This window comes from Amblyomma mixtum, chromosome 1 (genome assembly GCF_055824585.1).
Source record: "Amblyomma mixtum isolate Tamu chromosome 1, ASM5582458v1, whole genome shotgun sequence".
NCBI lineage: Eukaryota > Metazoa > Arthropoda > Arachnida > Ixodida > Ixodidae > Amblyomma > Amblyomma mixtum.
In genome coordinates this window covers 150,467,911-150,479,333 of record NC_143012.1, presented here as the reverse complement: position 1 = coordinate 150,479,333, position 11,423 = coordinate 150,467,911, and the positions used below count along the sequence as shown (strand labels likewise).

General features: G+C 44.6%; 1 protein-coding gene across 1 annotated transcript; it reads left to right on the top strand.

The window, feature by feature from the left end:
• Positions 1–9,514: 9,514 nt before the first annotated feature.
• Positions 9,515–10,426, top strand: LOC149367956 (uncharacterized). Its single transcript, XM_089568328.1, has 2 exons — positions 9,515–9,627; positions 10,112–10,426. Exons 1-2 carry the CDS (start codon positions 9,570–9,572, stop codon positions 10,336–10,338), a joined length of 285 nt encoding a protein of 94 aa, XP_089424454.1. The 5' UTR covers positions 9,515–9,569; the 3' UTR covers positions 10,339–10,426.
• Positions 10,427–11,423: the final 997 nt, after the last annotated feature.

The following is an 11,423-nucleotide window of genomic DNA, read 5'->3' as shown; positions in this document are numbered from 1 at the left end:
AGATCCGGCATTTTGTGGTAATTGAAGGGAAGTCGTTCATGTATAAGTTTAAAAGAAGAGGAGAAAAGGTTGAACGTTGGTCGCCTGCCTTTATGTACAGCTGATTAATTAATTGTGTCTGACTGCCTATACAAGGTTTTTTCGAACTTTTGCTTTCTGCCCACACGGTGATTTAGCCCCGCAACGTTTGAGAGTTTGAAAGGGAGCGTTTTCTCAGCAAGCAATAACCGCAGGAAAAATGGGAAGCACCGAAAGCCAGGGCGTCACTTGCGCCAGTGCCTTATCAAACATTGTGTGGATGGGTATGCTTGCCACGCTGCCTTATCAAAGCCATCCCGACACGCGTTGTCTGAACCGGCCCAAACATTTTCGAACATCTAGTCATTGATACCGGAAGCGCTTTGGGGCTAGCGTCATCTTCAGCAGCCGTATTTGTTTGCAAACGTCAAAGCTCAGCATATCCACTACTTACGTCCTCGCCAAAAGCTAATTTTGGACCAGAAAATGATATGGCCCTCGAAAACCGAGGGCCAATTTAATATATTATAATGATGCATTTTATTATAATAACAACTTTTATGATAATGATCATAATAAGTTTATTTTGACCGTCTTGTCATAAATGATGATACGGGAGAACGAAGAAAAAGCTGTGTTTCGACAGGTTGACAAAGCAGCGCACCCCCTTTTGGCATCATTAAGCAAATTGACATAAGAAGATCATTCATTCAGAGAAACATTTGACGCATTAAGAACATTGCACGACAGTACCTTATATAACCATGTAACACAAAACCGCACTTAGCACATATATTTTAACCAAAAGAATAAACCATAAGCACATTCTAAACATAGAAGCGATTTTAATAATTTATTCCATGCAAAGACATGGAAAAGAGAAAGAGAGAAAATAGAGAAATAACAGCGAGTAATATACCACCATCCTGTAACGCGATTAGGTTTTTTTTTCGTTGGACAAGGAATAAGACTGCAAGAAAAGTTTAAGAAATAAAGCAGGCTAAAAGTTTGTGAAATGTGAAAAGTTTGGGTATTACATCCTGTCGCAGTAGATCATTAGGAAGTCGCGTAAACCGGTTTTCTAAAGTTTTCAGACCACATGCTGTTCGAAACATACTAATGTTCCGCATGTCCTAATTTTTTTTCTACGTCCTTCTTCATTCTTTGTGAAGTCTGAGAGATTTTCAGTAAACGGTGTTGTATCCAAGAGTTCCTGTTTGAATTTCCGACTGAGGGAATAGCCATAGATTTTGTTAGTGGAAAAATTTCTTGTTTCTCAGAACATTTCTCATGTGCGATGCAGCCTATTAGTTTCAAAACAGTCACTAAAGGTTTCTTTTGTACTACAAGTAATTTGATGAAATTTTCCTGCGTTGTGGTTCCCCAGGTAAGGGTGCAGCTAAGGCGTAGCTAAGGCGAGCTATATGAGTAGCTAAGGCGAGAATGGAATAAAAAGTAATAAACTAACAACATAACATGAGACGATGATGTTTTGTGGTTACGATAAAGGAAACCAGTTATTTGTTGCGATAAAGGATACACAATGCTCAGGGTTTTCCTAGTGAAACTTTTATAACAATTTTTCTTAATTAAAGTCAATAAATGTACACTTCCTCCAAGGGACTTTCTTGTTCATGGTTCTGAAAATAACTGCTTTTGTTTTAACTATATTTGCAAAGATTTTTGTGTTTTCAATCATCTAGTTGCAGCACGCAATTTGCTGTATCTAATAAATTATCGGCATTTTATTCAGCTAAGAAAATGCTCGCATCACTGTATAAGGTTCTAGCATTAAACGTTTCGAGGTTCAGTTTATAATGGCGGCCTATCCTGAGCCCCAGATTCTTATCACCCTCTGCTGCGTCACAGGTCTGACCGCCACCTTGGTCAGTTGCTCTGCGGCGGCTGGGTGAGGACCAATAGTTAATTGGCTTGTTCATAGTAGACTCTGGCCAAGTACTATACCAGGGTGGTCAAATTCTTCTCTGGTGAGGGAGTGCGTTCTCGCTTCTCGTCACAGAAATCAGGCCGCACCCCAGGCCTGGTTATGCAATTCTCGACACGAGTTTCTTTTTTTCAAACCTGGTGGAAAACTGCGTGGCACCGGGATTCAAACCCCGATCCTCCTGCACGCGAGGTGTATGCGCCACCTCTACGCCATCACTGCCCTCTCTCGCATCATGCCATATTTAGTGCAGTAACAGCAGATAACGCGTTAGACCAGCGCTCGAAGCTGAGCCCCGCCTGAAGTCCCCCGCGTGAAGGATTGGGTAATGCTTGTATTTAATTATAAACTAATTGCTTTAGATGTGTTCTTCGTTAATAGAACTGCGCAGTGCTATCTGAGATTGACATGGAAAATAAGTAAACTTTTTTTTTTTGCTTCCATGATATGGACATGTTCATTCTCACCCCTCGCACTTTTTTACCTTAGAATTTAGGCTGCAGCTCTTACAAGGCAACCGGCCGTATACGCTTTGTTTAACAGCACGGAGCGCGATGCTCTAGATGAAAGAAATGAAATTTGGTGACATCGCAGAAGCAGTACAGGTGTAAAATACGCATTTATTTACAGAACGTTAGGCGTCGACAAATTGCCAAGCCGTGCTCAAGACGCAGTGACGGTACATTGTTTATTAACGAGTGGGTGGACACACATTGTTTACACATTGGTTTTAATTATGAAATGCCCATTCCTTTTCTGGAAGACATCATTTTTAGGCATTCATGATATGGCAAAAATATGGTATGGAAAAAGCAAGAACATCATGTTTGTGAAAACAAAATGTGTGATTATATGAGCTGTTGGGTAATTTATCAGATGGTGACCGCGGTGTGCTCACAGGACCGTTATTGGAAAATTCTTTTGGGATTCTTATTCCATTTATTTGTGAGGATGATGTCAAACAGCGCCAGGTCTTAGGAAGTCACTGCCTAACTGCCGCTGGAGTGATCGTCACGCGAGCACTGAGCGCACTGGGGTTTTCCTGCGACTTCTTAGAAAACTTGTTACTGGGGCTGTAGGAAGAATGAAATGTAAATTGCACGGGCCTGCCCACTGGCTCGGGCTGACACACTCGCTGCCACACGCAGACAGAAGAGAGTTAAAAGACGATTGAAATAAAGGATGCGCGTCGCAACAAGTGCGTCCGCCGAAGCGGCGACGCCGGCTGCAAAAGATACCACGAGCTCCGCCGCCCCTTCTTCATAGAAAGCTGCGCGCAGGCACTGTCAACAGTCGGCACGGCTAGAATTTGGCACCTTAACGTGTAGCTTGTAAACAGGATGAACGTCGCCCGATGGTTTTAGCGACGAAATAGCAACGATGTGGAGCGCAGTGCGGCCGGCGATGCGAAATTCCACTCTCAACCTGGTAGCGAAATTGCAACGCTGCACCCATCGCATCGACACAGCTCAAAGCTTGGCGAAAAAATTTGCCGACGATTACGTCACTTCCTAACGCAAAATTTGAGCGCAACTCATCAGCTGTTTCTGCTTCTCGGTAGATTGAGGCAAAGAATTCTACCAAGACATGTATGTCGATTTACAGACTTGTTATTTTCCACACACATGCCTTCTTCAAGAAACACTCCACTAAGAGTTCTTGATTGTCATGAAGAAAGCCTTGGACAGAGAAATAGATGGATATATGCTCGGCTTGATGCACCAATCCCTGGTTCTCAAGGACGAGGTCTGCGCAAGTATTTCGCGAGGTTGTCACAGCTGTGGGAGCTGTTACGGGCGAGAGGAACGGGTTGTTCACCCGCATAAGTGGTAAGAAATTTCCGCTCGTCTTTATATCTACATTAAAGTCCCGACCCACCCTGCCAGGTGGCAGCGTTTCTGGCACAACGTTGTCAATGCCAAAGCATGCAGCGCACATCTGCCACTACCGCCACTTAACTTAAAGCACGATTGAGGTGTCCACTGTCCCAAGAGGGCAGTTATGCGCCTTCCTCTGGTTCAGGTGTCCAGCGAGATGTGTGAGAGAGATACTGCACATTTCTTTTCCTCAAAAAACAATTAACAAATTTTACCCTCTGCTTCCCAAGCCCCCGCTCTATGTATTGGTTTCGCAGCTGTGGGAGACAGATACTGCGCATTTCCTTTCCTCAAAAAAAAAAAAATACGGAAGACACTGGAAATTCTAAAGTGCGCTTGGCGAAAGCATTGTGGTTGACCCACTGCCGCTTCCCCGAACCGCTTGGCGCGGAATCACTGGGCCGCCGTGGAGCCATGCGTCTCACTCACTCGACTGCAACGAGACGTCTGGCGAAGGAGCGTCGGGACGCGCGCGCGCTCGTTCTCCCGCTACTGTGTGACGTCACGGTTGCTATGCACAGCTGCCCCCCCCCCCCCCTCTGGCGCGCCGGTTGCTAAGGAGAGGAGGAGGTTGCGCTTTTACTTTTTGTTTTCCAAGCTCCCGCTCCATTGCTTTTGCAGCTTAAAGGGTGTCCACTGTTGGTTACAACGGACAACGGCGACGGCGACGGTGACGTCGACGCCGCGAAACGCAGAAACAGGCGCCTAAGAGCTGCGCTCTAAAAAGCGAGCCTTAGAGCAGTGCCGTCACAAAGGTGATGCAAGGCAGGTAATGCACTGGGCAGCTCACCGTTAGTCCTCAGCGCAGTGTCAAGCGGTGGTGCACGTGCGAGGCAGCACGAAAGCCAGGTATCATAAATGTAGTACGAGTCGTCATTAGGGATCTGTGCGAGGTCAAAAAAAAATCACGCGAAACATCGTGAAGCGCCTATAATGAAAAAGTATTTCATTTAGTGAATGGCTTCGAATCTTTCTCGCCTTTCACAGTAGCGGTCGGAGAAGTTACTTTTAAGAGCCTTGACACGCTGTATACACAAATGTGTACATAGCGAGCTAGTGTTTTTCGTCAGAATGGGCTGCGCGTATCAGTGAATTTTTTATTTCAGGTGTATTTCTCATCTTTCATGTCGCGTATTAGGCAGTTTTGTATGTCTTACAGCGAACTCAGTAAACGACATTCCAGGAGACAGCGAAAGCAAATACGTCTGATTAAGATACTTTTCTCGAGTTCAATTTAAAGCACGGCGTTGATCGCATCGCTATGAGCGAGAAATGGTTGTTATCACATGATACCTGCTCCCTGGATATGAGTCTCTGTGTGCTTTTCGAAGGGGAAAAATTGGGTGGTGGTATTTTTATGTATGTACGCTTAGCTCACGTGTACGAGTATGCAACAATTCACAAATTAAGTGCTATGAGTGAAAACATTAAGTGTTTAACTTAGCACTCAGTGATATGAAACGTCGTTTACTGTTGCCTGTCTGACCTCTTCTGGATCGGTGCCCGAGTTTGGTCAGTTTATAGAACACCTCCTAGAGTTTAGTGCTTATGTTGAAAGGCAAGCTGTGCTGGTCAGATATTTCAGTGTCAGTGGTGGTGGTGGTAAAACTTTATTTCCCATAGTAGGGGTCCTGAAGGACACTCGGCTAGGCACCGGGTGTAGAGGGCAGCTCCCACGTAGGCACAGAGAGCCCGAAGCTCTCCGCCGCCGCGCGGGCCTCCTGGACAGCCCGAAGCTGGTCGTGAAGTGAAGCACTTTTTAGTACTTTGTCCCAATGTTCCTTGTTCTGGGCGTAGGCGTCACTTGATGCACAACCACACAACATATGGGTCAAGTCTACACGTTCACTGAACTGGTCACACACATGTTGTCCGTCGTAGTCTGGGTCGATGTGCTTCATGCGCCAGGGGTTGGGGTATGAGTTCGTTTGGAGCAAGCGTAATGTGACCGACTGGCTGCGGGTTAATTTTTTATCCGGGAGGGAAAACGCTCGTCTGCCTAGATAAAAGTGCTTAGTGAGCTCGTTGTAGGTGAATAATTGATCCCTGTACTCGATAGCGGGGGGAACCGGAAGGGCGCGGCCGATGAGCCCTCGCGCCGCCTCGTGTGCGAATGCCCCTCCAATAAACGCAGTTTGCTTGCAGCTTCAATCCTATGGATGCAGGCACGAACGCTGTACGTTCAACCACAAGCACTACAGCTTAAACCTACACAACGGTTGACCTCTACGTTACAAGTTGTCCTCCAGAAAAAATTCCGTCGGACACCATAATATCCGCTATAAGCAATCGCCTACAAATCACGCCACATGTTTATCACTGTTGTGCTCGACGAAATACCATTATGTTCATCTATAAGCCCTTTCATTGTGACTGAGAAAAAGTAACAAAGAACTATGCTCAAAACTAAGCATACAATACCTTATTTCTCATTGTATATCCCCGCATAGCGGGAGATCTTTACTAACGAACCCGAAACAAATAAAAAGTAAGAAACCCATTAATACGTTACGATGTGTCCGAAACAGTTAAAAAGGAAAACAATTTCTTTCCAGAATATTTAAGTACTAAGGAACAAAATTACCATAACACGTTTTAGAAAAGGCGAAAGAAAATAAATGTCGACATTAAGAAAGCTGAATACAGCTGTTTTGGAAATGAACTCTCGGGTATTGTTGGGGATACGCGTTTGATATTGGGAAAACTAAGGGTAATAACCTAGACAACGCAACTTGAAAACAATGTCTTATTCCCTACACTGTGATTTACTGGCAAAAGTGACGATAATCTATTCAGTGCGCAGTATGTAAACGTCGCAGCCTCAAATGTTTTTCCTCCAGAAACACTGTGAACGATATCCAATACGAAAATGCTCTCATATCATATTGTTAGCACCAGTGCGCCCAGAAAAAGTATTGGGCGTAGTCGTGTCATTGAAGAAGGATTACGCACCAGGCCCTAAGATGTTAAAGCTGCTCTTCTTATAGCTACTGCTGTTGATATAATTTCAGTTTTTACCTCTATATGCAACTGCATACTTAAAATAGGTATATTTCATAACAAATCACGGTCGCACGCTTTCAGCTTTTCATGAACAGGGCACTATTTAGGATTTAAACAACTATAGTAAAATTTCTGTTCTTTTCATGTTTTCGAATATCGCTGGGCACCTAATGAACAAAAGAATAACCACCTTTCTGCCTTTGTGCTAGTTACCGTGAAGGAGCAGTCCGATTTAATGAATACGGCATCGAAAACTCCATTACTTCACATCAAAGAAAAAGCTCTTGACATCGAGAAAGGAGAGCTTACATTGGACGCATTTCTTGACATTAGTCCTTGAATTTAGAGGTTTTTTTCAATAATTGTTTTACTTTATCGAAATAAAAATTCAGGGGGCACTTTGACTGTCTAAAGTGCGTAGAGGCGAAAGCGTTTTCAGCACCACTTTCGCTGCTTCTGTGGCACTGGTGGCGTCACATATAATCGAGTACTAATTACTAAGTGATGACAAATCACTAATTAATGCTTAATTACGAATTAATGCCTGAATACTAATTCACTGCTAATTAATGACGCTTATGTTTCGCCTTTACGAGTGGAACGCGACAGCGTGTTGTAGCGCTTCCAGGGAGTCCACAGAACGCCACCACCCGTTCGGCGCGATGCCTTGCCCTTTGAACGCAACGCTTTTTGAGGAAAGGAAATGGCGCAGTAATTCTCTGTCATCTCGGTGGACACCTGAATCGCACCGTAGAGAAAGGGAGGAAGTGGGAGTGAAAGAAGCCAAAGAGGGCCCGTAATGAAGAAAATGAAAATTGTATTTGAGGAAAGGAAATTACGCAGTAACTGTCTCGCATATCTCGATGGACAGCCGTCAAAATTCAGGGGGGCACTTTTTTTACCTAAAATGTGGTCACTGATGTGTGGTTAAGATGTTAAGCTTCGCCTCTAAGAGTGGAACGCGACAGCGTCTTGCAACGCTGCCAGGGAGTCCATAGAACGCCATTGCCAATTCGGTTCCACGCCTCGCTCGTCGGTAAATTGGTTTTTGAGGAAAGGAAATGTATCTGTCTCTCATACCTCGGTGGACACCTAAACCTAGCCAGGAGGAAAGGGAGGAGGATGGGAGTGAGCGAAGACACCGTATTCACTAGACGCGCCTTTGTTCATTCCAAACGATTGGGCTGGCATGGCGGAGTGGATAGCATGCTCGTCTTGCACGCCGAAGACCGGGGTTCGATTCCCGAGCTCGACCAATTTCCTACTCGGTTTTGTTTATTTATACGACCTGACTAGAAAAGTTAATTAGGCTAATTGGGTAATTAAGCAATTAACTAAGCTCAGTCCCACTTGCAGCATCACTTTACGATCCCTTCAATTGGTTGCATGGTCACTAGCCAAAGTACAATTGGCCCCGTTTTAGATTCGCGCACTATGACGTCACGACCGTTTCGACCAACTGCAAAGCGTGACATTTCTGTCGACAACTGCTGCTTACAACGATGAGACATTAAAGGCTTTCGCCTTAAAATTTTTTTTATAGTGCGCATAAGCATGCATAGAATAATGGTAATTTTAATCATTGTGTTTTTGATAGAGCTCTAACTGTACTTACTTTACACACGTTCAATAAGTATCGGCTCTGTATTTTTGATATCATGAAATTCTGTTCATTGTATTTCATTGCAAGTGTTCTCGATTGAATTTAGAGGCCGTTGCCATTTATGTCAAGAGCACGATGGCTCACCCGGACGGGAAACTACTTTTAGCTTTCTTAAAGAGGACAGAATTCGTACTTTCCTGAAAATAATGACCATTAATACTACTCAATTTACGGGAGATAATCAATAAATCCTCATATTCAGTAAGATTGGTTGAAGGTTTATTTCCGCAACTAGGTGTTGCGAGGACGAGCCTAAAGCAAGGAGAGCGTAAATCATGCCTGCCTGAATTTTAATGCTTTGTGCTATTTGCTATGTTGATTTCCGTATTAAAGTCTTCTGCAGGTGTTTCCTGAATTGCGTTCACATTTAAAACAGTATTTGTCACCGTATTCAGGATATAATATAAGTTTACTCGACGCAGTCTAAAGCCTCGCTATCATTTAAACCTTGTGGGCTCGTAGTACCTTTGGCGGGCGCAATTTTCCAGCCACGTATGCAATTCTTCCCACCGTACAAATGCGTGATAAGCACAGCAGTCCTACATGACTAATTACTATCGACGCTGCGTTTCAGGCTGCTGTGTCTTCCTTTTGCATAACATTGCCGAAATGACACTTTTCACCGACTCTAAACAGCAGTGATCCCAATCTTGTCATAGGCATCTGGGACAAAATGAACACTATATTGTCGACTTTGCAACTACCGTTTACGTTAATATGCACAGAAATGTTCGGGTTTTCTGAAAGCGGATATTCCCAAACATCTAAGGTAGGTTACGCGAAAAAATTGATGGCACACTGTCGGGCAGCGTTAACAAGGGAGGCCAGAATAGATGGACTCCGTGCGAGGTCAGCGAATGGCTATTATTTGGTAGAGCACTTCTAATGAGGGAACTCCCCTTCTGAGCCACTAAGACGGCAACCTCGTTTTGAACGATAGTTGTGCAAGCGGAGCTACACGGAAGGGGCTTTCCCGGAGCCTTGCCGTCGGCTGTCTAGTGCGGCAGCGGCGAAGGACGTTTCGGAACGTGAGCGCGCAGGCGCTCACGACATATAAGAGCGCATGCTCCGCACAGCAGAGCATACAGCTCCTTTGCCTCCTGCGCTTTACAGAGCCACAGGTGAGCACGAGGTGCTGAGATCGCCTTGGTATTCTTTCCCACCGCTGAAGCACTGCTCACACGGGGCTAGCGCTGCGCTCTCCTCACCTTCGTCGTATCGAAATATTCCCCTATTATGTGTCGTCAAATCAAGGACTGGGAAAGCGCTTCATACATCCGCGGATTCCACACAGACAATATGTTCCCTATCAATGGTCTTTGTATTTTTTCTGCAATGTTTGCTCTATTCGCGCACGCTGCGTTGCACAAAAAGAACAAGGACAATGATACGTACCGTAATGCTTAGCAAAAATTCGAAGCAATAAAACAACTCATCTTAGAGCTTCGCAGTATTGAACGACATTAATATTGAGCCCAAATTATTCAGCACATAATTAGGGCCGCACACGCCCTTCTAATATGAAGCCAGGATCCCGGCTTCAAATGAAATTATTAGAAGACTGTCGATGCTGTCCCCTCATTTTGCTTTCTCCTTTCGATCCAGTCCAAGCAGCCATGATGAGCAGCAAGTCCCTCCTGGTCGCCCTCGTGGTGCTGGCCACACTGTGCAGTCTGACTGCCGCCCAGTATGGCTACGGTGGATTTGGACGCGGCTTCGGTGGAGGCTTCGGTCGCGGATACGGAGGCTACGGCCGTGGGTACGGTGGCTACGGAGGCTTCGGGCGTGGCTACGGAGGCTACGGCGGATTCGGACGGGGCTTCTACGGCTGAGCCTGTGTCATGAATCGCATTATCTAAGGAATTTCATCGTGACATTCTTGTCAACTTTGAGTGAAATAAATTATATTATTTTCCAGTACACGAAGTTTTATTGTATTGATTAATCACAAGCACAGTGAGCCTTTTGCCTTCACTTAGGGTTCTGTTCTGCAAACTATGCTTGAATTGCTCTGAATTTCTTCGTAACTTTTGTCGGAGATCAGGTGGTCTTCAAGCCCCTTTTAGGTCAATATAAATGATTGAGATGTAAAGAAAAGGGCGCGAAGAACGACGACAAAAATAGAACGCACAGGGGTAAACCAGCGCCTGTCCTGTCCTGTCAGGCTCTGGTCCCCTCCTGTGCGTTCTATTTTTGTCTTCGTTTGTCGCGCTGTTTTCATTACATCTTCAATAGTGAAGTAACTAGGTCAAGGAAGAGTTTTACTGAATATAAATGCGTTAGGCTCTGAAGAGACAAACGGAAATATAAAATCGATCATATCTTGCGAGATTAAGCAAAGCATGGTAAGCATGCCATCCAAACTTTACGAATGTAGTGGTTACCAAATTCACTGCGCAAAAAATAAGACGGATGTTTGATCATCATTGCGACAAAAGAATTTGCCTTTCATTCAGATTTCAGAGGCCTCAAGGACTAGCCTCCAACAACTGCCATTATACCTGCACGCACGCTGCATTGCTTACATAAGGGTAAGTTTTAACTGCTTGAGACCTGAGTTAAAGACTAAGTTGAAAAATGGAAATGAAGAATGAAAAGTTTATTCGGCCATATTTCCAATATGCCCCCGCGGAGAGGTAAAAGGAGGCAGACAAAGCATGCCTCCTGACGATTCCTTCACCCCAGCTAACACATCAGGACACAGGTGACTAAACGACAAATCACATATGCAATAAACAAAAACACCTTACAAGAAAAGAACAGCCTACTTTAGGGTTGCCAGCCTAATCACAAAGACAAAATAAAAGGACATTCTTAAAATCTTAGCGAAAAACAGAAATATGACACCGTTACGCCCGATCTGTCTAACCAGAAAAATACAAACCTATACATGGAGCCCTATACATAAAAAACACTC